This window comes from Bolinopsis microptera, chromosome 5 (assembly GCF_026151205.1).
Source record: "Bolinopsis microptera isolate Bmic1 chromosome 5, MBARI_Bmic_1.0, whole genome shotgun sequence".
NCBI classification, from domain to species: Eukaryota; Metazoa; Ctenophora; class Tentaculata; order Lobata; family Bolinopsidae; genus Bolinopsis; species Bolinopsis microptera.
The window spans coordinates 4350289-4376045 of NC_087076.1; the positions used below are offsets into that span (position 1 = coordinate 4350289).

General features: G+C 39.5%; 4 protein-coding genes and 1 long non-coding RNA gene across 5 annotated transcripts; 1 reads left to right on the forward strand and 4 right to left on the reverse strand.

Annotated features, from left to right (window-relative positions):
- Nucleotides 1-791: 791 nt before the first annotated feature.
- Nucleotides 792-9551, reverse strand: LOC134815311 (recQ-like DNA helicase BLM). Its single transcript, XM_063823829.1, has 15 exons — nt 9369-9551; nt 9112-9219; nt 7442-8962; nt 7114-7243; nt 6866-6989; nt 6399-6492; nt 6042-6244; nt 5768-5900; nt 5496-5644; nt 5180-5358; nt 4819-5001; nt 4496-4649; nt 4176-4286; nt 2147-2462; nt 792-2028 (listed from the first exon to the last, which is right to left on the reverse strand). Exons 3-15 carry the CDS (start codon nt 8484-8486, stop codon nt 995-997), a joined length of 3855 nt encoding a protein of 1284 aa, XP_063679899.1. The 5' UTR covers nt 8487-8962; nt 9112-9219; nt 9369-9551; the 3' UTR covers nt 792-994.
- On the forward strand, nt 2905-4032 carry LOC134815313 (pentraxin-4-like). Its single transcript, XM_063823831.1, has 2 exons — nt 2905-3173; nt 3337-4032. The coding sequence occupies exons 1-2, from the start codon at nt 2960-2962 to the stop codon at nt 3882-3884; spliced, it is 762 nt and encodes a 253-aa protein (XP_063679901.1). The 5' UTR covers nt 2905-2959; the 3' UTR covers nt 3885-4032.
- Nucleotides 9552-9824: 273 nt separating the features above from the next.
- LOC134815314 (uncharacterized) lies at nt 9825-10561 on the reverse strand. Its single transcript, XR_010160240.1, has 2 exons — nt 10465-10561; nt 9825-10164 (listed from the first exon to the last, which is right to left on the reverse strand). It is a non-coding gene; the product is annotated as an uncharacterized LOC134815314 (long non-coding RNA).
- Nucleotides 10562-10703: 142 nt separating this feature from the next.
- LOC134814866 (importin-11-like) lies at nt 10704-16604 on the reverse strand. The gene is made up of 13 exons (XM_063823164.1): nt 16440-16604; nt 16170-16270; nt 15964-16036; nt 15742-15840; nt 14943-15059; nt 13522-14757; nt 13195-13377; nt 12656-12853; nt 12203-12391; nt 11893-12006; nt 11585-11697; nt 11287-11408; nt 10704-11168 (listed from the first exon to the last, which is right to left on the reverse strand). The coding sequence occupies exons 1-13, from the start codon at nt 16578-16580 to the stop codon at nt 10978-10980; spliced, it is 2877 nt and encodes a 958-aa protein (XP_063679234.1). The 5' UTR covers nt 16581-16604; the 3' UTR covers nt 10704-10977.
- Nucleotides 16605-16780: 176 nt separating this feature from the next.
- On the reverse strand, nt 16781-25712 carry LOC134815309 (pre-mRNA-splicing factor CWC22 homolog). Its single transcript, XM_063823828.1, has 13 exons — nt 24822-25712; nt 24542-24630; nt 24175-24256; nt 23734-23838; nt 22233-22828; nt 21941-22095; nt 21114-21802; nt 20776-20929; nt 20510-20640; nt 20189-20401; nt 19825-19962; nt 19457-19623; nt 16781-18208 (listed from the first exon to the last, which is right to left on the reverse strand). The coding sequence occupies exons 1-13, from the start codon at nt 25625-25627 to the stop codon at nt 17031-17033; spliced, it is 4503 nt and encodes a 1500-aa protein (XP_063679898.1). The 5' UTR covers nt 25628-25712; the 3' UTR covers nt 16781-17030.
- Between the last annotated feature and the right edge of the window lie 45 nt (nt 25713-25757).

A 25757-nucleotide genomic window follows, 5' to 3' on the forward strand; every position in this document is an offset into this window, starting at 1 on the left:
AAAACTGGTTCCTCTCCTGAGCTTTAATAACCTTGTTTTGGGTGGTGGTTCACTACAAGTACACTTCTGCCTTTTTTGGTGTATGGTGTAGTAAAAAGTGCAAGTGTAGTAAAAAAGGTTAACTTTTTTACACTTTTAATCACATTTAACCAAATTGTCTTCTAAAAATCTTCTTTTTTTCTATTATTTTCCAATTAAATCAGTCTTCATATAATACATTTACAAAAAATAAAACATACCTTTGGTGAGCAACAAATGTCACCTTTTTAATTTTACACTTTTTAAGACCGAGCGTGCCAAATCACTCTACAGTCGACCTTCGAGATTCTTAAAAGGGCCCCCGACAGTTGACTTTGAGACCAACTTGAATCAATGTATTTTCGGACGCTGATTCCGAGCCCCCCTCTTGACATATGGTTAAAATGCTCCCTTGGGGAAAACTGTCTCAATCACGTGATAAGATCATATAAGGAAGTTGGTCTAATTTTTCGTCAGGGTTTCAGCATATGCTTTTTGTTAGAGATTGGGTTAGGGTTAGGATCAGATCATAGGTCTAGGATTTCTAATAGTCATTCAGGGCCACGAAGAGAACATGTTTAAAAAGTCACGTGTACTGCAGTGATTGATCATCATCCTTTTTGGGCTATTTTAAATTTTACACTACACTTTTGACTTTGTTTATGTATGGTGTAAAAAAGTATCATCCGTCATATCATCCGTCATATCAAGCTAGAACGAGTTGGCATCGACGCGATGATCGAATTACCAACATTATCATACCACACGATGAATTCAACATAATCTTATCAGGGTCAATTTCTTCCCGTAACACCGTACATCACAATTACACATAACAAAATAAATGAAACAACTTAATTAAAAAAATTATTGTGTGATAAAACAAATACAAAATTGGAGAAATACGGGATTATTGTCCCGAATATCTAAGTCAAACATTACTTTAATAGTTTTGAATACTATAAGTAATAAAAACTTATAACCGTCTGTGGACACTATTAACCTTAGGTTTTTTTGGTTGGGGCATGGGCATGAATCCCACATTCTGATTCGAGTTCGTTGCAGCACCACGACCGTAACTAGCAGAGCCAGTCTTGCTGCTACCAGAGCCAGCACTACTCGGAGTCTTGTAGTTGTACTTATCAAAATTACCCGGCCTAGCAGGTGCAACAGATTTCCGTGGTTTCCTTGCTCTTCCTCGACCTGTTTTACTTATGTTCGAAGGAGCAGGTGCGCTAGTGTTGATCCAGTTTGACGACGACGAGCTGATTAAATCAGCGGTTGATTGAGCGGTTGGACGAGGTTTTCCCGGTGGAAAGTTTTTCAGTCGCTTCAAAAACTCTGCTCCATAAAAGTCTATTTTTAGCTGAGTGACTCCGGTGATATTGAGAAGTTGCTCCACGGTGTGGGGTCTGACTTCACTCATCTCGTGGAGAGTATCACTCGACAAGATATTGTGAACCGCCACCCTCTTTTCAGCTGCTATGTCCTTCCTGCACTGTATCAAGGCATCGTAACAGCACTTCACAACCTTGTCTACCGCAGGGTTAGACTTGGTTTCAGCAGCAACACTCACTCTCTTCTGAGTAACTTCAACATCCATCACGATCTTTAACCGCCCTGAGAGTAAGTCCTGAGCCTTCTTACCAAGCTGAACATAGCTTACCACCATTCCGTGAAATCCTACAGTTATTGTTTCTTTGAGAACGTTGTCTGAGACTAATCGTCTCATTAATCGTTCTATTACCACTCGTTTCTGTCCTTTCATTTTTCCGAACGCCACGTTTCGGTTGTGCCCTGAACCAGTCACTTTCTTGGAGTCGGTACCCCGTAAAACGTCGCAACAATGAATCAAAGTAAATTTGCTGTTTCCTCCAAAATCTTTGACTAATTTAACGACCGTCTGAGCATCGGATGAGAGGTCTTTTGCAGCGTACTTTCCACGTGATACACAGTTGTCACAGGTGGTCCGGCGAACTTTTCTGCATTCTTCTGCTGAGAACTCTTCTCCTGTAAAACATTAACTGTCACAAAGTTGATACATTAGAAAATCCCTCTCCGATATTATTATTAAGTCAATATCTAACTTTCATTCGACTATCTAGATATCTAATAAACAGGAACCAACCAAAATATATGAGTAGCTGTGTCCGCCTACAATCCAATCTATTCTCACAAAACTGTATCATATAATTCAGGTTGTCCAGATGAACATTCTTCGTCTCCCAGTTGCCCTGCCCGTCATCAGAAAATATGAGCTTCTTGATCCTAGCGACGTCACAGTAGTTGTAGAGTAGTATACAGTCAGCAGGATCACCATCACGACCAGCTCTCCCTGACTCCTGGTAGAAACCCTCCACACTCTTAGGTAACGTGTGGTGAATAACGTACCTCACGTCGTGCTTGTCTATTCCCATACCGAATGCTATTGTAGCACACACCACCTGCCGAGAGATAATTTTAAGAAGGTTCTAGATGAAAAATGGAATGAATTTTCTGCGAGGATTGATGATTGACGTCAGCGCAGAATTGATAAAATTATTTTAGAAAAATCTTTTTCCTTGTTTTGGTTTTGACATTCCTTCTATGATCTGAGACAAGACATTAGAGGAATGTGGGAGTGCAACCTATTACTTTTTAAATCAATTATCGTGCACAGATCTCTGACTCGAGAATATGAGATGAGGGTGGGGGGGGGGGGGGGGGGGGGGGGGAGGGGGGCTAGTAGAAACTTGTTACTTTCATCTGAATAAATCTCTTTGTTTTTGTCGTTCTTCTCGAAGGGTCACAATCTTAGGGGACCCCTCTTTTTCCAGCCACAACGTTTCCGGACAATTCTCCCACGCGTAATCTGTCTCACTGATAATATGTTTTAAACTCAATTAAGTGCGACTGCCGATTTCAAGAGCGAGCAACTCTCCACATCTACTCATTACTGAAAATGAAGGTTTTCTTTTGCATCGTTACACTGATTGTGTCCACTGCTCAAGGCAGTGGGTTCAACAGAGTCTTACAGTTTCCACGAGAAGTTTCTCTTGAAAACTATGTGATGCTCCAGCCAGATTTCAATGATATTCAGGAGGAACTGACTATTTGCGGATGGGTCCAATTCTATCGGACTGAAGGGGGACGTTATTGGTTCAGCTACGCAACAGGTATTTTTACTGTTTTCATTCTTACAACTACTGATTGGGGGATGTTTACTTGAACGTACAAGAACAAAATAACTAGGAAATTGAAAAACTGCGTATTGGTCAGTGGTCACTGGTCAGGGTAAAATATAATTTTATTTGAAATAGTTAAATCTGCATTCTACAGGTGGTGGTGACAACCAAATACTATTCGGGAATCAAGTAAACCAGCAGCATTTTCTTGGAAACCCGATGCCTACAGACTACTATACTAAACCTCTCACCACCTTCACATGGTATCACACATGTTTCTCATGGAACGCAGGAAGCCAGTACGAGGAACTTTACTTAAACGGGGACAAAGTTTCAGAGAGGATATCGGCAGCAAACAGCAAGCTTCCGACTGGCGGTACATTAGTTCTCGGCCAAGAACAAGATACTCCTGGGGGTGGTTTTGCTCTCAACCAAGCGTTTGGTGGGGAAATCTACGGACTGCAAGTCTTTAAAAGGAAACTTTCAGGAGCTGAGGTAGAAGATATGTACAAAGCTGGGATTTGCAACTACCCGACCCCTTCAGAAGGTGTGGTGATCGACTGGGAGGATTTCCTGGACGCCCAACGTTACGGCAAGGTTGAGGAGATTTCCGCAGGATGCAGCAAATGGGAAATTCTGAGGAATTTTGTGGGACAAGAAATAACTCCAGAGCTCATATCTTATTTTGAAGCTCTCCTCTAGACACTACTAGTACTGAAGCCATTTTTATCGTTATTTTTTTTTCTCCAAAAATTGCCTTTGGTATCATCGGCTTTATTTTTGTATGATAAATTATAATTTATTGATTTTCGACATTATAATTATGGTAAAAATGGAAATATTTCCACATGAAAAAATTTATCGTGTTTGATTTTGTCTTGGAACGAAATTATAGGATTTCTCAAGAATTCGATAACATATGATGCCAGTATAAAAATGGCCGATAAACTCTTATAAAAAACTTCAAAGAACATTTCAAAATGAGGATTTAACCTGAACTTCGTCGTCAATCCATTTTTTCTGAGTGTGACACCTCTGTATATCAGTAAGGCCTGCGTGATAAGCCAGAGCGTTGACGTTTCCCTTAGCCAGAAAATCTGCACACTGCATAGACATTTTAATGAATACTGGAACGTTGTGAGAATTGGTAAATAAAAAATGCACACAATTTAACATGTGTATTGAAAATGTGCTATCAATTTAACGAAATTAACTAAAAGTAACAACACGATAATTGGATTGTGTAGCCAGTTATTTGCACTCTTAATACGGAATACCCGCTCAACGTCATGTTAACTGTAATCTACTCTTACATTTTCACAGTCATTTCTGGAGAGACAGTAAACAATCCCACACAGCCCTTTGTACGACCTGTTGATCAACTCGAGCACTCCCTCAAAGTACGTTTTCTTCGGTTTTGGAGTGATGATGTACTTTAAATTCGCTCGGTTAAAACTGGTGATAAACCTGAAAAAAAATATGTGTCTTGTAAAGAATTAAACATCAATAACGAGACATCTTATTCCAGGAAAAAAACAAACAAACAGTTTTTGCACATTTCTCACACTCCCCAAATACCGCGTGGTCACGCAGTCACGTGGTGTACTCACACTTTAGAGTCACGTGGTGTACTCACACTTTAGAGTCGTTGAGTCCGAGGTTGTGAAGAACGTCAGCTCTGACCCGAGGAGCGGCTGTTGCAGTGAGCGCCATTATCGGAACATTCCTGTAACTGGTCCGCAGTGAACCTAACTTGGTGTAGTCCGGCCTGAAGTCGTGACCCCACTGGGACACACAATGAGCCTCGTCTATCACGAACCTGCGGGACAGGTGTCAGAAAAAGTAAATTTCTTACAATTAATTAATTAAAATAAATTAAAAATTGTGTTAAAACTGGTGTACCGATCATAGTAATATGATAATATATACTGGTTGAAAAAAAAAACTAATATATTATATACTGGCCACCAAAAAACTAAAATCAATATTTGATATACCTATTCAATAGGTTCCGGTTGTATAAACTGTTAAAGCACTCCCGGAGTTGAGTTGAACATCCTATTTTCTCCGGAGTTACATAGAGGAGTTTAAGTTGGGGCTCTCTACTGTTCAGATCTCTGATTACCTGCATTGCCTGTCCTGCCGTCAGGTTACCACTAAGATGAGATGCTGGTATCTGAGGACAGGGGACAGTTACAAAATGTATTATCCTTTTTCAGATATTAGTGCAACTTTAAGTTCACAAAATTGGTAAAAGTTTTACGTTGGATACAGTCAAAGTTAATGACTATTACGTAAAGACTGACAACTAACCCCAAGTTCGACCAGTTTCTGAACTTGGTCCTGAATGAGGGACTTCAGAGGTGATACCACGATAGTAACACCATCTTTGATGAGTGCTGGTAGCTGGTAACACAAACTCTTACCACCTCCCGTCGGCATCAGCACAAAACAGTCCGTCCCTGAAAGAGAATGTCCAGAAACTCATGCTTATTCGTTATAATTTGTCTCATTCAATTCATCATTAAAACGTGTTGTGATAAGGAAATCAACGGAAATTCTACTGATAAAAATAAACGATTTACCTTGAAGAGTAGCATTCATACATTCGAGCTGATTTTTTCTAAATTTACGTAGTCCAAATACAGATTTGAATCCCTGAAGCAGCTTTCTTGAAAATGAGAAGTCTGTCCTTGCCAATTCTTCATGATCCGAAATCTGAATAGGATAACTATTGGAAATATCAGATCATAAGTGTACTTGACTTAAGTGTATAGCTTCTTTGGTGAACAATCCCAACTGTTTACCAGAACATCCTTAAAAATTATTCAACCATGTCCATGTATAAAAATTAAAAACCTTTGTGTTGTGAGTAAGTTGTGTGGCAGTGAAAGATGTCTCTCCATTATAAGGGTTAGCCATCTGGCCCGCTGAACTTGCTGAGCTGGCGCTGTTCCAGGTTTGTTGGCTGGCTGCCAGAGATTCCTCTGCTACACGGGACAGTATTTCGTCATCAAAACCATCGTCACTAAACGGATCCTCTTCCTCCTCATCAGATGGCACTGATGGTAAGTTGGAGATAATCTTACACTCTTCAGTGAGACTGAGAATAACTATAAAGTAGGAAAACGAAGTGTCTCCATTAGATTTTATGATTAGCGTCTTTATGTGAAATTATTGAGTCAGCCTAAAACCTTTGTTTAGAACGAATCTTACGGTGATTTTGCGGGGGCTCGATAAAGTGATCCTCCTCAGGATATCCGTCATCCAGCTGCTCCTCCTCAAACTGATCCGGGGTCTCAAATCTGTCCTGAGGACAGAGAAAAGAAGCTATCAGTATCAGTATCTTTATAAAAATCTTTCTAAATATCACGATCTTTATTATCACTGGTAGTCCGATAAAGAGGCATATTATCCAATAACAACAAATCATACGAATATAACATGAAATTAAATATGTAGACTGATAATATATTAAAATGATTAAGTGATGCTGTGAGCACAATAAATGTCACGTTGATAAAATTTACCATTAGACTGCCATGATTCATTAGCATTCAGTTACATCTTCCATAAATTCGATTAAAAAGTAAGACTCAAAATATACAACATTGAGCAAATCGGCCGAGGATTGTGAAGTTAAATTACAGTGGGTATGAAGGAGAATTGTGAAGTTAAATTACAGTGGGTATGAAGGAGTCCTCAAAGTTGATATCCGGAGGAGGTGTTTCACGCTCGAAAATATCATCACATGTCTTCGATAAATCCTTCTTTGGAGATTCCTCTTTTGTAGTCTGCAGCTGTAACCTTGATAGATTTGGCTATTTATGAACAAAAATATTCTCAATACTCAAGCTCGAATTGAAATTAAAATCTCAAAGCTAGTTATAGGTATATAGATATATAGGTTTGAAGATGAATTAGAGCTTACCTTTTCTTCTGCAGAAATTTTATCCTATTCAGAACGACAGGTTTGAAAGGTTGCACCCCATCACCCACCAACTCGCAGATTTCTTCACAAACACGTAAATAATTGTCAGATCTTGACGTGATCAATCGGTCTGAAATGTTGAGATAGAAGAAATGGAACATTAAACAGTAAAGCCACAGGATCTGACATAATTACCACAACTCAGCAATAACTGATGAAGATTCAGAATAGTCAAAACAACACAAATTACAAAATAACATTAAATTGAAGATAACTATCGACACCGTTTAGCATCAACATTTACTAAATAATGCCAACCAAAACTAACCATTTTTAGCATCTCTGATGTCCTCAAGTTCTATATCGACCACGTTTTTCTTGACCCCCTTGGTAGGCTGTACCTTGACCATAACACCAGTACTCTTCTCGGGACTTAATAATTTGGAACTAGGTTGTCGAGTCAGGGAGCTAAGTCTTGAAGTCAGGGTTGTTTGTTGCTTGACTAAGTTCGATTGATGTGTTGCTGGTTTTTGGGTGGACATGTTTTTCTTCTCAAGCAGGCCGAACTCTGCGATGGTTTCAGCAAGGCTTCTTTCACTTTTTACCGGTGATCCAGATGTTGCGACATCATACATGTCGTATTCAGAGGTCGTATCAAACAAGCTCCCTTTTGAAGTTAGTGATTTCTTTACGTTTTCTTTTACTGGATCTACAGTAACTTTCTGTCCCGAAAAAGATTCGTCATCACCAATATTGAATACTGTTCTTGTGTTTTTAGCTTTTGGCGGCGGTGGAGGAGGTGGAGGATCGTCATCACCAAAAAGTTCGTCAGCACGAATGTTGAATTGAGTTCTTGTGTTATCACATTTTCGAGGTGGCGGTGGAGGCGGCGGAGGAGGTATATCATCCTCACCACCGAATATAAAATTAGAAGAGCGAGAGGGGACCTCATCAAATATGCTGCGGTTTGTTAGTTTTGGAGGAGTAGGTTTCTTTATTTTTGCCTGTGAAGGTCTAAGTGGCTCAAAATCATCGTCATCGTCATCTTCAACCGGGATCGCTATGGCCCGTTTCTCATCATCAGACAGATTTATAACACCTGATTTAGGGGAAATGTCTTCTGGTTTAGGTGACAACTTGAGTCGCTCCGAACTCAACGAGCTCCGTCCAAAACCTCTGTTAGACCCAAGAAAAGAAGAGGAAGAGGAGGGAGGTGGGGTATTGGGTAACGATGAAGTACTCAGCCCGAAACTAGGACGTTTAGACTGAGATGTTAGGGGGTCACTCTGGCGCTTCCTCTTTAGCATACTCTTCAGATTCTTCTTCTGGAGCAGGGCCATTTGCTCCGCCAAGTTGTTTTTCGGTAGCGACATGGCCTAATGTTGGAAATGTAAAACATGTTAAATGCCAAATTCATGGCATTAGGGTTTTGAAATCAGAAATAAAGCAACGAAGTGCATGGAAGGTAAACAAAGCGAATAAATGGTAGTGTCTGAAATGAAAGTTCTGATCAGTTTTTATAGGCGAAATTTAGAGACTCGAGGTAGAAAATTATCGAATTAAATTTAAATCACTAATTATTAGGCTAGGACTTTATATTATGGAAATAAATACAACATAACAATTCACATTAATACTCCTCCAAAAAAATCCGACATTCTATGAAATATTTACAAATAATGTCTTTTAAAGCTGCGTATAATAGAGACTACTTAGTGACTGCTCGCCGTTCTCGACTCAGCGTCTTCTCAAAGGAAACCCGGCCTGTGTCAGCAGTATTTCATATAGAACCCTTATAAGATATAAGTTTGTATCTTTTATCTGAGCTGTCTTACTCAGGACCTCCCATCTGAAATGTTATGTGGCATAATGGTTTCCAATTTTTCCATAGTTTAACTTTTAAGACTGACTAATCAAGGCTAAAGAATCAAAAGGAATATGTTCGAACAATAATTGTTCTCGAATAAAATTATAATGGAGAAATTTGGATCTACTCACATTTATACAGTTTATCTCAAGGTCTTCCAACGGTCTCCGCCTGTATCGGAGAGGTAACTCATCCAACACTACTCTAGTCGAGAAGTTCGCGTCTTCAACAGCCGGTACCTGCACAGCAATAAGTGATGTGTAATGTTTATCAGACTCAAAAACCAAAACACCCAGCAATCGTTACAAGTAATGAAAATAAGGACTGATTTATTTGGGTGACCCACACAAACGTGCGATGTAAGCCAACAATAAAAAGTAAAACAAACATTTTGGTTGAGCTGTGCGGCAGTGAGGGGTGGAGGAAGGACGGGGGTTAGTGGTGTCCGGACGGGGAATGTTATCAGAGGACGGTGTTGAGCCAGTGTGACCACGCCCCTCCGCACTACACAGTTCATGATGATGATTGGTTCCGGACAGATTAGGACACGCAGAAGGGAGCTAGTTCATCGCTAAAGCGGGGAAATATTTAGATATAGGAATGCTTGATGATTTATTTAATTTATTTAAATTTATTTAAATTTATTTAAATTAATTTAAATTTATTTAAATTTATTTAAATTCATTTAAATTTATTTAAATTTATTTAAATTTATTTAAATTTATTTAATTTGGAATATATCAACTAGATAGTAGATTTAGATCGAGGTTTTAGGTTACAATTATATTTGTCGAGTAAACTTTAACTTTCAAGTGGAATATTTTTACTATACAATAAAGCACGCTTCACCAGGAAATCTCAATGGAATAGTAATATGAAACAAACAGTATCATTTAAACTACAATTAACTAATTTAGCTGCGCTTATAAAATGCCTACAATGCAAGTTTGTGTCCGAGAATAATGTACAATGATTTAAATAAGTTAACAACCGAAGCTGACCACGCCACATCGTCCGACCCACCAAATGACCAGTTGACTGGAACTCAATGCAGAGGTCCCGTGGGGATCTCATGATCAAACTTGGTTCTGTAGTAGGGGATTCTCATGACGAAGGGTTTGTAGTCGAAGATCCACCACACAGCACAGGTGGCTGTTAGACCCCAGATAGCCAGTGGCTTCAAACTGAAATTGGTCGAGACATTGTTGTTATATTATCCAGAAAGTTAAATTTGGTTTTGTTGAGTCTACATTATAATGCGCTAATTTGTTAATTTATCAATTACGCGAGAGATAAATGATTCATCCGCCTTCAAACTTTATCTTAAGCGGTTAGAATACTCTTAGCGGTTATAATACTATTTTCAATTTATAAATCATGACTCATGAGTCACTGAGTCAGGTCAATGTGCTTAATACAACACATATTACCACATATTACCACATACTACCACATATTACCCACTGAAGTCACTACAAGCATACCTGGTTATGTTCTTTGGGAGGTTCCTGCCCATCAGGCTCAGGATAGGCTTTTTAGGGGGGAGTACACTCTCAACCATGATGGCTTTCTGAATTAAATTCTTTAGAAAACGAATATTTGTCTGTTATGTTTACATGCCATACGCATTAAGTTTTTTAGATATAATCAGGAAAATATAAATAAGTTTTTTAGATATCAGGAAAATTCCGACTATCACAAGAAAGACAATTATACGCTTGTGTGTATAAAATCCAAAATAAAAACACAAATTCAAATATAACAGCAGAAATCCAGAGCAAAATGATGAAAGTAAATGTTTCATAAAATTCTGTACAGATTAGAAGTTAGAGCGCAATTTCAAGGACCCGCATGAAACCAAAGCATTTTGTTGCGTACATTCCCCGTCGATTTTATTAGACAAAAACAACAAAAAGTACACTAAGTACACTAAGTACTAATATAACTATATAAGTACGCTGAAAATGATAAAATGAAATGTTGGGAATGTTGCCCCTTCAGGCCAGATAGTTGGAAAGCTTATCGGTAATTTCTCTATCTACCCCCTGGGAGAGCTTGGTGAAAAGTTCGGCCCCCACAGCATGTTGTAGTTCTGCAAACTTGGCTCGCAGAAAGGTGAGAGTGTCTATCTTGGCTATCAGATCCGCTGATTCCAGGATCTTCCTGCGTTTGTAGTCTTCCGTCTCACCTACACCAATTTAAGGTAAAGTTAGTTAGTAAGTTTTATTTTGCTGAGTTAAACTTCTTCGTTCGAGAGTAGAGTTTTTAATCAGTAATCTAATTGTCGGAGCCAGTAAGTTACCTACCTCCAGTAATAAACTCATCTGCGGGGGAGGAATGCTTGCGGAGTATACAATCGAACCTTGTCCCCTTATCATCCACATCAGTACACTTTCCTACCGCTTTTTCAATCAACTTCATTATGTTCCTGGCAATGTTTGTAGGTGGTAGATTTTTATGGTGCTCAAATGAGGAACAAAAATTGGAGACAACAATGATTTATAAATCCTCGCGTTAGGAGTTAGGACACGATTGTAATTTCACATTTCCCCACCAATCAACCAACATGATAAATGAGAGTGTGAACTTTTTTGAGATACTTACACAAAATGATGTGAGATAAGGTCAGGGTTGTACGTTAATAAAGTGAGCAGAGCTATCAGCGACAACTTGTGCTGCTCCATCTGGTAAAAGTGCTCCGCTTTGGACGTCCAAATCTGGAAAAATTGGTGTGTAAGAATTTGTTTTGATCGGAGATCGCCCAAAGTAAAAGTAAGTAAGACTTTAATAATCTTAGCGTGTATACGAAAGCAAGCAATTGAAGCGATCAAGCAAAATGGATAAAGTATCAGGATCAAATATATTTATGGAGTTTTTTTGTGAAAAGCTACAACAATTACCATTTTACTCACCTCTAACATGTTTTTAAGTAGGTTTTTGTTGTTGAAAGAAGCTATTAGATTGTTGAAGTACGTCAGATCTAATAATATTAGGTAACACAGTACGTTGATATTTGTTGTCAAAACCTGCAAAAAAATGTTTCCAAATTTAGATATCATAATTGTATAATGTATATCAAAGCGGTTCAAATCGACCAAAATCTAAAGGTGAAAGTAATTCGATCATAAAATCACCAAATAGTATAATCAAGTTTCCATGCTAGTAGCCAATAAAAACAATCCATATTCTGAATCCATATCACACAAAAAAATCATCCTAAACCTTGGAATAGTCTGAAAATTCGTCCAGACTTTTGAGCAAGACGTGAAGTAACGGAGTGAGGTCAGGCCACTGGTCCCTGGGAACAGTCTTTATAACCGCCAGTAGGATGTTGTTAATGAGCACCTTGGCTTCTCCTACTACCTCAGGGTAAAGTGATACACAGGCCGATAGAAGTCCTGGTCCGTACCTCTGAAATATTACTATCGTCATGGAAATGTTCTCGATTTTTTGGAGATAATTCACTGTTTATAATACAAAGATATAATTACATCGAGATAAGAGACCGAATGTTAAGATTAGAAATAGAAATGATGCATACTAAGATAGAAAGGAACTTGATTTCATTGATTGTATATTAAATTTGGGGAAGAAATCTAAAAATGAAGGTCATAAAATCTCACATATCATTAGTTTATGGAACACTAGAACAACTACGCAGCTCCCCAGACTTACTGATATTATAGCCGGAGGGTCTAACAAAATAGTACACTCAATTATAAGTAAAGAAGTCTTAAGTGAGTCACTACCAAGCTGAAGAAGGGGGTACAACCATTCAAACATTTGGACGAAGGAAGGTGTGCTGCAGGGGGCGTTTTCCAAGAGTTGGAGCCACAAACCTATCCCATCCTCCAGTAATATCATCTCTGGGTCCTGTGAAAAGGGTTTAAAAGTGATTATACAGGAATGTGGAAAAAGATAACTGATGCACGGAATCTAATTCGTTCAATAATAAGCTTGCAAATACACCACGAATCCCTTCGTTTTTCAATCACTAAGAACTTTAATTGTTAACAATTCTGACTGGTATTGTAGAGAGCATTTTATAATTTTATAACAAAACCAAAGAGAGTGGATAGTGGATAGTCTCAGTAAATATACACGTGTCACAGTAAATATACACGTGCCGATCGCTCTTAAAAGGTTAGATTAATTATAATCAACCAAAATATTCAAATCCCACCAACGAAACAACCGTGAAAATAAAGACAAACCTGAGTAAGGACGTATTTAAGAACCGGATCAGTGAAGCCGTACAACTTTACACTCATAGGACCAAGACAGCGGGACAGTTTCCTAGCAGTGGTCAAAAGTTGGGACTGGAGCATAGAGTGTTCGGTGGCCACGCCCCACAGCCCTGGTAACCACCCTACTAATGGGTCCACGAAATCAACTATCTGAAAAGCCATTGGCTTTATAATACCTACTTTTAATTGATGAAAATCTTACGTTTCTTAGCATGACTCAATCTCTCAATCACAAATAACAATTCACAACCTACCCTATCTGCGGGCAAGAACGAATAAAGATATCAGACTAACCTGTTTACCACACCCATCAATGATGGAGTTGACAACCTCCAGGATCTTAATTCTTGACTCGCACTCTTCAACTTCTCTGAGCAGAGAATATAACAACTGCATGGTGACCTCCAAGTATGGGCTGTAAGAAGGCGGGTAAAAAGCGAAGTCGGAGACCGCCGCTTTGAGGGCAGTCGCGGCCGTCAGACGGACAACCAGATCCTGAGAGCTTGCCATGTACTGCAGACAAACTTCATAGACCGCCGGGTGTTTATCCTGGGACAATTTGATTGTCACCCATCTCCCTATCACCTCTAGGATGCGTCTCCGGAGGATGCTGCAGTAGGGAGTCTCCTGCACGAGCTCTTCTACCAAGGTGGCAAACCAAACATCTATGTCAATGTGGTCAAACAGATCGTACGAACAGGTAACGGTTATAGAATATATACTGTCTATCATGAGCACTGTTTCTAAGTTTGATCTATCATGTTGAGTACACTCCTTTATAAGTTCCACGATATAAGGACACACGATGTCCTGAAAGGTGGCGGTCATGTTCAGAAGAAAATGTTCTGACGCGGCTTTAATATTGAAGAGGGACACGTGTCTTGTCTCCTCAAAGGCAAACTCTTCCGGACTTTCTTGCCAGTTCTGCAGCTCGAACTCTGACAGTTTCAGATACTTAGAAATACATTTAACACACATGTCCTTCAACCGTTCTTCGGTGAAGAACGAATTACGGTCGTCAGTAAACTTTATAGAGAGCGATGAGACGTGTTTCCCCCGATTGTTGAGCTTGAAAACGTCGTATGTTTCACACAGCATTATGCCGCTAAGAAGATGAAGAGCTCGAGCAACAAGCCGCATCTCCAGCAACTCCGCGTACTGGAACCCCACCTTGTACGCGAACTCTAACGACCTCACGATGTACTGACCAAAGAAATCCGGAAACTTCTCCTGAATATTAATCAGAGCCTTGATGATGACGAGGAGGTACTTGTCGTAAAGCTGGCAAACCGGCTGGTCGGTGATGGTGAGCCGGTGTTCCAGCTGTGATACTGACATCTTGAGGATGGCTTCCAGGCAGGATTTGGGGAGGTTCACTGAGATGTCCTCGAACCCGTATGTCAGCATGGAGCGGATAATTTTGAGGGATATGCAGCAAGGCTGTAGGTATGTGAGTGTGGGCTGAGAATTGAACATTCGGAGGTAGTTTTCCCAGAGTGCCCCGATAAGCGGAAATATCGCATCTGTAGTCTGAAACAATATTCCAACATATAATGGAGTATAATGTCCGAATTGTAGCAATGTAACCCCATAAGTACCTATAAATACCTATACCTATTTTGAACTCGGAGAGAATAATAAGTATTTATGGGGCTGGTCCTCCCTACAAGTACTAATAAGAAATATCACAAGAAATCAAGAAATAAGATATATACCTCACGAAAACCTTTTTTATCGGCGGATAGTCGTTTGGTAGATAGCATCTTAACAACTTTGTAGATCATTGTCAGCGCTCGAACCTTGTGTTTCTCGGTGGGGGCACTCTCAATTACCTGGCAGGTGGTAATTGAGTTCAGGATCCAGGAGATTAAACTTGTTAAGATTGTGACCGGTTTTAACAAATATGATCAGGTTAAGTTCAGTTCTTCATAATGTAATATTATGGTGTTTTTGGAAGTTTTTCCAGATTCGGTCACAATCTTTTATAAACATTTTAACAACCGCGTAAGTATTAAAGTTTTAAGTAAGGAAACATTCACATATTACGTAAGCAGTGGTGGGTGTTAATAACATATATATTGCAATAAATGGTAGTGTAATTTCCATTCAATAGGTATCTGTAAAAGTGATTACGGAAGTAGGAGGGACCTCTAAAATGGCAAAAATTGGCTTATTACGTAATATGTGAACGATCCCCCTGAGGCCATAAAGGTATAACATTGAATAACGTTAAGTAGAAATTTGTAAGTTATACCATGGTAACAATAATGAATCTACATTTGCGCTTTCAACTCAGGACTGAAAAAGAGGGTAATCTGAGTTAGATTAAATCCAAGATCATGTACACACGGATACTTTAGAAGTAGAATCACAAGCGTATTCTACCAAATTATAGTACAATATCACCTACATTTTGAGGATCATATTTTAAGTATGAGAGCAAGTGGAGGATTATATCTGAAATGTTGAAAAACTACATAGATTAAAATATAAAAGTTGTAGTAATGCAGCAGCCAATCTACCTGGAGAAGGGTGGGAATGAAATTGGGCCAGTTCTTGGGAAAGTCGTATCTGGATATCTTTTCCTACCACCTCTATCAGCTGATCAAACACCTATGGGAAAATTGGAAATTAAATCGGAAATTAAACCGCACAATCACATGAATGGTGTCGCTCATGGATTATGGTCTCTTATCAAAGGACATTCAGAATATAATTTGGTCTGCACTGAATTACCTCTTTCTTTTCCTCAGCGTGGCAGCCAAGTATCACCTCCTTGATCCGATCTTTATCCTCTTTGCAAAGGGCACTAAATATTTTATGTCTTGAATATTTTGCTGAATGAACAAAGAATCATAAACACCTTTCAGAGTCTATAAAAACAAATTATCATTTAACAACATTTCAGATTCTATGATAACTATATCTAAATTTAATCTTACTTGGGTGACATGGACCGCCAGAATTTAGTGACCCCGTTTTTGAGACATATGGCAGCCATCCTCCTCGCGTCACCAGGAACGTTGGATCCGACCGACATCTCCTGATAAAGGTAATATCATAGAGGATCAGGAGTTATCTGATAACTGTAAAACAAATGAACTATCAAGCTAAGCTGAGGGGAAGAGAGGGTATTTACCATTTAGTTTAGTTAACAACGTGGATCCAATAATATTCAATGTCCTGTCTCATCTTCAACAAGTTTTACTTACCGCGAGAATAGGATGGAACCCAGATTTGAGCTCTAGTTTGAGTATCAGGGACTCAGCTTGTTTGACCTGGGTGTAGTCAGACGAACACGCTGCCACCACCGCCTGAGTAGTCAGATCCACTGTACACTCCACCTCTTCCATATACTAATTAATTTGTAATTTAGTTATTAGTTATTTAGTTATGTTGGGTTATTAAATGTGCTGCAACTCCTGTTTTAATCTTCGAAGTCGACTGTGTACCAAATTACTATTGTTTTTGTTGAATAAGGCACAAATTCTAACATATTTCAGTGAATTTTAGTTCAGGTTTTTTAATTCATTCAGATAATTTACGACGATCATTGAATTTTAGTAAAATAGTTTGTCCAACAATTCCAAGTTCAGTTCCAATTGCGTCTCGAAATGGGAAGATGGTTAAGAGACATACTACAGCAACAGTTATATAGTTAAAAGAGAAACCTTTATAATAGTTTTAAAAATGCTCGTTAAATAAAAGCTTAAAAATTTGCCAAAATAAAAGATATAACAAGGCAATTTATAAATTTCAGTCAACAAAATGGTTCACTAGTCAGTTCCCAAGTCACTAACAGATTAACCCCTCATTTTACCCTTACTACGACCTTCTTTCCTCCTTGATTTCTCTGGCGATTCATCTTTGCTTTCACTACGCCCTTTTCTCATTGGTTTCTCCCGAGATTCATCTCTGCTATCACTACGCCCTTTTCTCCTCGGTTTTTCTGGCGATTCATCTCTGCTATCACTACGCCCTTTTCTCCTCGATTTTTCTGGTGATTCATCTCTGCTTACGCTATGCCTTTTTCTCCTCGGTTTTTCTGGCGATTCATCTCTGCTTACGCTATGCCTTTTTCTCCTTGGTTTCTCCCGGGATTCATCTATGCTATCACTACGCCCTTTTCTCCTCGGTTTTTCTGGCGATTCATCTCTGCTTACGCTACGCCTTTTCCTCCTTGGTTTCTCCCGAGATCCATCTCTGCTATCACTACGCCCTTTTCTCCTCGGTTTTTCTGGCGATTCATCTCTGCTTACACTATGCCTTTTTCTCCTCGGTTTTTCTGGCGATTCATCTCTGCTTACGCTATGCCTTTTTCTCCTTGGTTTCTCCCGGGATTCATCTCTGCTTTCACTACGCCCTTTTCTTTTTGGTTCTTCTGGTGAATCATCTCTGCTTACGCTACGCCTTTCTCTTCTTCTTGATTTCTCAGGCGATGCATCTTTGTTTCGATAAGATTCTTGGTTTCCTTTCCTACTCCGCGGTATTTCCCTCTCTTCTTCAACCTCTACAATATCCCTGCGTGACTTTTTGCCCCTTCTTTCACTTGGAGAGTCAACGTCACTTGTTTGATGTCGCTCCTCCTCCTTAGCTCGATCGTCTCTCCGAAAATCGCGCTTTTTTGAAGAATTCCTTTCTGGACTGTTATTTTCTCTAGATCTAGTTTGATCCTCTCGATTTGATTCTCGAGGGGGAGGTCTACGTTGGTCACGATCATCACGACCACGTGACTTATCTTCCAAACGACTCTGATAGTTCCTATTGTCCCTACCATCCCCACCTCTTCTTCTGTCGGGAGCTGGTTCACCTGGAGCTCGTCTGGAAGGGTGAAAATCATTGGACGCCCACACTAATGGTTCTTTGCTGGTTTCTTTGCCAGCTGGCTCTGCCTTTTTAGATCCAGTTGGCGCTGTATTAATAATGCCAGTTGGCTCCGCCTTTTTAGTTTCAGCGTCGCTTTCTGAATCCGAATCTGAATCTGAAAATGGAGGTTTCATTAGGTCATCGTCTTATACTTAAAACCACCGGCAAATCTCCTTCGATAACCAAATTTACGGTTAATTAAAGAAATAAGATTATATTATGTTTCCAGCCCGAACGGTAATATATTTCCTGTCATGAATTAATTCAGAATTTACCCTGATAAGAATTAACCCACAGATAAATCAGTGCACCAATTACGAAAAACTATGCACAAAATAACGCCACGTAGGTCGTAGGTCTTAGAACCACTTATAATTAAGTTATGAGGGCGACACGTTTGCAGACCAATTTTGGTTTCGGCTGATTAGAAAAACTTTTATCGTTACGACATGTTATTCGTCTATTTCTTGGTCATGGCATGCCTGATCCCGAGCAGGGTCCTAGGAGACTCAACTCCTGAAGTTGATATCATGGATCCAAAAGAGCAGTATCTTGCTGCAACACTAGCCCTTGTGCTGGAAATTAGAGATTCATTAGGTACACTGGTCGACAGAGTGACTGGCATAGAAGATATATTAGCGGCACACACAAAGAAAGGGGAAGGAAAACTCAGAGGCATAGAACAACGATTGGGTGCAATTTCCAGTACAGTTTTCCAGAAGTTCGCCGAACAGACATTGGTAATCGAGGAGAAGATGGCTGAACAAACTAGTTCGTTGGAGACGTATATCACAGAACTTTTTGTGAAAAATTGAACAGGACGTGTTTTAGAGGGTCTTTTTTCTAACGTTATATCAGTTACTAATTAATCAACATTTTTGGACGATTTTCATAACAAACATGATTTCATAATATCTTATTTGGGAGAATTCGAAATTTCATAACAAATCATTATTTTATAACAAACATATTTTCAACAATAAAAGTAAGATTTATTGTTCTCAAATCAGTATTGATGAAAAATCTAGAATTTTTGATTTTGATTTTGATTTTTTGATAGGTTATTATCGTTTCAAGAATGATTATCGGAATATCATGCAAGTAAACAAGCCAAAAATTTGTACTGCAAGCGCTTTTAAAGTTAGCTCTGAGCAATACGTGTAGCGTTGTTGAGGAAATTCTAGTCTTATTCATAGTTAATCTAGATCTCTAAGGTAATCTATTACTATAGTGTAATAAAGAAGAGTATATAATAATAATAGAAACTGTATAATGTATAGTACAGTCTTCTAAGATGAAGTTTACTCGAGCCACACAAAACACAACCTAATGACAAGAACAAGAGATCGCTAAAACATTGTACCTGAAGACGAACTACTGGAATCTGAACTTGACTCTGAACTGGAACTGGAGCTACCATCATCAAGTCCAGTAAGAAGGGGGGCGGGAGGGGGTGCTGTTTTTAGCCATTCTCTCAGCTCCTCGGTCAGATAGCCCAAACCGATAGCCGTGAAGTAATTGATAGCAAACCTGAAGTGTAGTTTTAGTAAAGTGTACACGTTTTAAGAGTAAGGTTTGTTGACTGGAAAAGTTCATATGCACTGTTTTAGAAAATTATCGCGTGATATAAATTACATAACTGTACTATTATATTATGTATTTTAAGAAAACGATAGAAAAATACAAACATTTTATTTGAAATAAGACAGGAAACAATAAAATTGGACAAACCTGGTATTTCTGGGATCATCGCGCGGGAAGAGCCCTTCAAAACAGACCTGAAGGGTGGGATCCTTCATTCTCACCCTCAACTTCTTCTCTCCCATCTGACTCGCTATTTCTTGTAGCAGAATCTTTATAAATACTCGACTGAAAGGCGAAAGGTTAAATAAAGTTATGTGAGGTTATGTTACCTTTACATAAATGTGTATATAAGTTTAAGATATCCCGTGCTGCCTTTTCTCCGGTCTTTTTCAACCGGGGTCGAAAAATATAATCTAAAAATCAATAAAATAACACCTATAAATTAATCATTGTTCAATCACTATCTTAAATTGTATGACGCATATTTCCGCACCCTCCTCCTAGACAGTACCTGGAAGAAGTAGTATCCGCCTCAGTGAGCCGCACAATCGAGAACACGGTCCAGGGGAGCGCGTCAGTGTAGAGCATGTGCGCGTAGCAACACGCCACATTCCGCAGCTTGTTCGTCTCCAGACGGTGGATCGTCTCGAACTGTTCTTGGAATTCCTCCGCGTAGAGGGGGATGTACTCTCGCTTCAGCCGACAGTAACGCTCTCCAAGCAATCTGGCAGTGGGTATGATAAGAGAGGTATAATACTGTTCTTGTAATAAATGGAGAGTGACAAATTTTAGCTAAGATAGTGCAAGTTCTGCTCTAAGGTTATATTCTTACCCATAGAACTTCTTGTAGCTTCTCTCTTGTGAGCAACATTCTATTATCAGCTTCACGAGGATGGTCTCTTGTCCAGGCTTTAGCTGTAGTTTTGCCAACTTGTGTATGCATTCCTCGTATCCTAACGAGCTCTGAAATACAACGTTGCATTAAACAGTGGTTGTCTTATAGCCTATCGTGACGACTGACGCGGATGATAGCTCGGATTTTATGTGCGTGCTGTAAATTTTAAAGCTTGTTTGCGATAAATAATGAACTTGATGAACCTGAATTGTAAGATAAATAGTCCTCCTTAACGCTTGCATGTTGGTTCCGGTTTTGTCGATTATTTCCGTTCCTTCCTCCTCCTGTTCCTCCTCACTTTCATCGTCGTCTTCGCCTTCTTCGTCACCACTGTCATCAGACCCTAGTATCTCGTTTCTGGAAACATAATAGTGTTATAATAGTTAGGAAGCTTGTTACGAATTGGAAAGTCTAAGTAAAACTTGGGATTTTATAAATTTCATGTAAAAATCAGTCAATATTAGAACATTTCGCCAAAAGTAACAACAAAACACTAGAATAAAACTTGGCGTCCTGCCAACATAAAGAGGATAACACTAACTTGATAAGTTGGTATTTGGCCATGCTCCCCTCGTAATCAGTGTCGAACTTGAAGACGTTCAGTATCTCCTGACCCTTGACTTTATCATCCAGTTGCTTGAGATGCGTTATTTGGTCCTCCTCCTCCACCAGCTCCAACCCCGGTGCGAAAGTCGGATGATCCTTAAACTTGTCTTTTCTTATTGCAAACATGACTTCTATCATGTACTTGACCCTGATGTCCAGATCTCCTTCCTGTAGAAGACTCCTGAGTCTATCGAATATACCGTGCATGGCACGGGGAGACAGCTCGTCCAGCTTAGCTCCCACCTCCTTGATAAGAGCAATAGAAATCTCTACACTGTCAGCTGTAGCTTTCTCCAGGAGTAAAGTCAGGATTTCCAGACAGATGATTTCGTTCACCACCTGCTGGTTTACCAGATGTCCTATGAACATGACCGTGCTCAGACAAATCGCTTTCTGGTTCCGGAGGTAACTCCGTTTGAACTGGAGGATGAGTCTGTCAAGCAGGAGAGCCCCGATGTCCGGGAACTTGGTGTTGATAACTGCGATCGCAGCGGAGTAGACGTTTGTGAAGGGTGTAGCTTGGGACTGGGCCGTCATGATGTTTCGGATAAAGAGACCCTTACCTCGGACTAGGTTCTCACCGAACAGCTCAACAACAATATCTTTGATATTATCTGTGTTCACCTAGAAATCCGCATAATTAGATCACTCGACTATAAGATTCGTACATACATCAAGTTCAAACACCACATTTAAAAATGTGCATAATCAAATTAAACAATCAATTTAAAAAATCACAACACAGTACAGAAGTCTGCTCACCTTGTTGACAAGACCATTCAAACTCTTCTTGAGGGCCTCCCATGTCAGCCTCTGATAGGGTTCAGATGTTTTGTCGGTTATACTGGCTTGCAATGCTCGAAGCTTGTGGGGAGGCATGTAGGCCCCGCCCGACCGGAGAGCTAGCGGATTATCCTCTGAAAAACGTTGAAATTGTTGTTACATAATTTTTAAAACGTAAATTATATAGATATTTAAAGCGCGGCTATTATAAAATATTAAGATATTGGACCATGAAGTACGTTTATATTCGGCAAATAAATGAACATGATACCCGGTTTTGGCTTTTTTGGGAGCATTTCATCTTTTTTCTTCTCGGCTCCATCTTTCTCTTCATCCTTGCCTTTACTTTCGTTCATTTTTTCTCTTAGGTCACCTTTGAATCTGATCCGGTCACGAGTTCTGTCTCCTTCTCGCCCATCATCTCGTCTTCCACGGTCAGCTCTCCCACCCCGTCTATCCCTCCTGTCCCTGGATCTGTTTCTCTCACGTGACCTGTCTCGGTCACGTGACCTGTCCCTAGAACGATCTCTGCGGCCCCGTTTATGATCTCTATCCCGACTTCTTTCTCGTCTTCGATCACGGTTTTTACTGCGTTCCCTACTTTTATCTTTACTGGGATCCCTACTTTGATCTTTACTTCCATCTCTGCTCTTATCTTTACTTCCATCTCTGCTCTTATCTTTACTTCCATCTCCCTCGATACTCCTATCCTCACTGCCAGCCCTTCTCCCGAGCCGTTTATGAACTGGTCCTCTATCAGGACTCTCTTCATCTCCTTTCTGAAACCAGTCACCTGACTTTTGTTCGTTCGTACCGATACGAGATTCTTTGTACTCTCCTAAATCTTCTTCTACTCGATCTGGAGACCTGAACAAATGGACACTATTTGGTTAATTGTTTGAATGATAAAACTAGATATATGTTATAATCAACAGAATACAATTTCATTTAAATATGCCACAGGCGTTAAACACCTAATTCCAGTGGTTGTGAAAATTAAAAATAGACAGTTAAGGGGGCAGGGGGGGGGGGGGGGGGGTCTTTATGAAATTTCTCTCGAAATTGATTTTATAGTTGTTTCTAATAGAGGGGAGTGATATCTATCTGCTACTTTTGGTCCCATGGAAAAATATTGTTCCTAGCCGAAATTATTGCCGGTCAAAGGTCAGTGCTCATGTGTAATTGTATTGCGCGAGCGATTTTCAATCGCGCGCCCTGAAAATCGAGTCTAAAAATCTATCTCCTCGGACTACATTTTTTGAGCAATCACCTTGAAACTTTCAGGATATGTTCTAAGGACCATTTAGAAACTTTTGCTCGTTTCAGAATTTTGAGATAGGCCTTTAAAATATTTTTATTCGATTTTGAAAATCTTGGACCTCTTTTTTTGACGATTTTTCCAGGTCCAAGATTTTCAAAATGGAATAAAAAATTTTAAAAGGCCTATCTCGAAATTCTAAAACGAGCAAAAGTTTCTAAATGGTCCTTAGAACATATCCTGAAAGTTTCAAGGTGATTGCTTTAAAAATGTAGGAGGAGATAGATTTTTAGACTCGATTTTCAGGGCGCACGATTGAAAATCGCTTGCGCAATACAATTACACATGAGCACTGACCTTTGACCGGCAATAATTTAGGCTAGAAACAATATTTTTCCATGGGACCAAAAGTAGCAGATAGATATCACTCCCCTCTATTAGAAACAACTATCAAATCAATTTTGAGAGAAATTTCAGAAAGACCCCCCCTGCCCCCTTAACCTAAACCACATACCCTTCTTCCCCAGGATCCACTCTATTCTCCTCATACCCAGCTAAAGTTTCCATTTCGGGTGTTACCGATCTGCTTTTACTGCGTGGTGGTGAATAAACCGGAGTCCTAAGGTGCGGGATGAGTGTTATATTTCTTGGGGAAAACATTTCATTTAAAAAAAAAATTCATTTTTGGAAAGCACTCGAAGGCTGAATAGCAGGTACAAGCTTCAAGTCAATAAGATAAATAAAGAAAGCATGTTAGATAGAGAGCGCAGTCAACTCAAGACCATGCAGTGTATTTGGGTTTAGCAAAAAGCATCGATCTCAATTTTAGAACTGTTAAATGTCCTGGTAAAAAGCTCCAGTAGGATTTCTCTGAAAATAAAAATCAAAGAAGACCTTACCGGAGGAGATCAATTATAGGGCTTGATAAACCACAAAATACTTGTGAAGGACATACTTCGCGGCTTCACTGTCCTTATCTGACGAATCATCTGTGTCGTGGCGCTTTCTTCGCTTTGAGTTTTCTTCTTCGCCTCCCTCTGATTGTTTTGACTGGTCACCGAACGCAATTAAATGATATCAAGACCAAACATTAACAATTATGGAATGTATGAGCTTATATGCTCTGGTTTTGCTATCAACAAATCCACCCATCATTGAGCCGTTATTTACCCTAGAAAAAAAAGTGATAATAATTTTCAGGATATATATTATATTTAGTATCTACCAAACTTCTAACTTTATAAAGCAGTTAGCAGGCTAGGTCAAGAATATGGCTAAAAATCTTAGGGTCAAAGAGTTCAGATACTTTTATTTTAACCAACCGGTGGAATCTTTAGCGGCAGCACGTTTCTTAGCAAACCAACCCAAATCCTCATCTGTCGGAAGGATCTTCACAGCATCTTCATCATCACTGAAACATATTATCTGATGTTAATCGGAAATTCTTTGTAATAAATTTAACGAGTCTTGAAATATTTTGTGTCAAATAGCGATCGAAACTTGAATCTTCAGCCGAAGCCCGAAACTGACCACGTTGATATAATATTATAGTTCACAAATTATATATCAAAATAGGGTGCACACTGCACCTAATAAACTAACCTTTCGACGTAATCAAAAACACCGGTTTTGGGGCGTTCCTCCTGTTCCTCCTCCTTAACCTCATCCCCAGAAAGCTCCTCCTGCTTCACATCAGCATCAGACTGAGATTCTTCCTTCACTACTAGTTTCACTTCCTCTTTCAGCGAGGCCTCATTGGGACTACCAGGATCTTCGTCAGGTGGGGAGGGAGGACTGCGTATGTTTTCTAGGACTCGCTCATTGTCGTCTGAATCTGAGTCGTGACGGGTATTTTGGCGGGGAGGGTCTGACTGTGTACTGGTTGGAGAATCTGCAGCATTCTTCGTCTTAGAGGATGTAGGATTTTGTACTGGTTTTCGCTCTTTGAGGGACATCTTTTTATCTTTTTTGGCGTGTGTGTCTGTTTCTGATTCTGAAGAAGATTCTCTATGTTTTGGTGAAAATTTGCTGCTCATCTTAACTGGGGGATCTCTACTTTTATGTTTCTGAGTGGACCTTCTCCCAGATCCACTGGAACTGGAACGGTGTTCTCTGCTGGGGGCAGCTTTATCAGCAGAACCGCTACTTGAATCTGAATTAGAGCCACTACTCTCAGAACTGGACGATTTCTGCTTCACTTTACTTCGTTTCTTTTTCTGTGATTCTTTACCAGAGCTGCTGCTGCTGCTGCTACTACTACTGCTGCTACTTGAATCATGACGTTGTTTCGCAGCGCGTGCAGGTTTTCTTCTGGTTTTCTTCTTTTCTGATTTTTGTTTACGCTTTGAGGGACGATTCTCTGGAGAGCTATCCCGTTCTGAAGAGTCGCTGCTGCTACTACTTGCCATACTTCTAAAATTTAGTTGTTTTAGATAGTAATAAAATAATAAAAATGCTTCATGATAATTTTATAGCGGAAATGTGTGCATATTTTGTGTTCACGTACTGAAAAATTGTTTAATTATAAAAAATGGTTAT

Coding starts and splice junctions, on each gene's coding strand:
- LOC134815313 (XM_063823831.1), top strand. CDS start 2,960: ATGAAGGTTTTCTTTTGCATCGTTACACTGATTGTGTCCACTGCTCAA. Junction 3,174..3,336: donor TTGGTTCAGCTACGCAACAG/GTATTTTTACTG, acceptor TGCATTCTACAG/GTGGTGGTGACAACCAAATA.
- LOC134815309 (XM_063823828.1), bottom strand. CDS start 25,627: ATGGCAAGTAGTAGCAGCAGCGACTCTTCAGAACGGGATAGCTCTCCA. Junction 19,963..20,188: donor GCGGATACTACTTCTTCCAG/GTACTGTCTAGG, acceptor TTCGCCTTTCAG/TCGAGTATTTATAAAGATTC. Junction 18,209..19,456: donor TTCCAGTAGTTCGTCTTCAG/GTACAATGTTTT, acceptor CTCCATTTTCAG/ATTCAGATTCGGATTCAGAA.
- LOC134815311 (XM_063823829.1), bottom strand. CDS start 8,486: ATGTCGCTACCGAAAAACAACTTGGCGGAGCAAATGGCCCTGCTCCAG. Junction 7,244..7,441: donor CATCAGAGATGCTAAAAATG/GTTAGTTTTGGT, acceptor TCAACATTTCAG/ACCGATTGATCACGTCAAGA. Junction 6,493..6,865: donor AGGACTCCTTCATACCCACT/GTAATTTAACTT, acceptor CTCTGTCCTCAG/GACAGATTTGAGACCCCGGA.
- LOC134814866 (XM_063823164.1), bottom strand. CDS start 16,580: ATGGAAGAGGTGGAGTGTACAGTGGATCTGACTACTCAGGCGGTGGTG. Junction 15,060..15,741: donor ACCCTTCTCCAGGTAGATTG/GCTGCTGCATTA, acceptor ACCACCTGCCAG/GTAATTGAGAGTGCCCCCAC. Junction 14,758..14,942: donor ATAAAAAAGGTTTTCGTGAG/GTATATATCTTA, acceptor ATATTGTTTCAG/ACTACAGATGCGATATTTCC.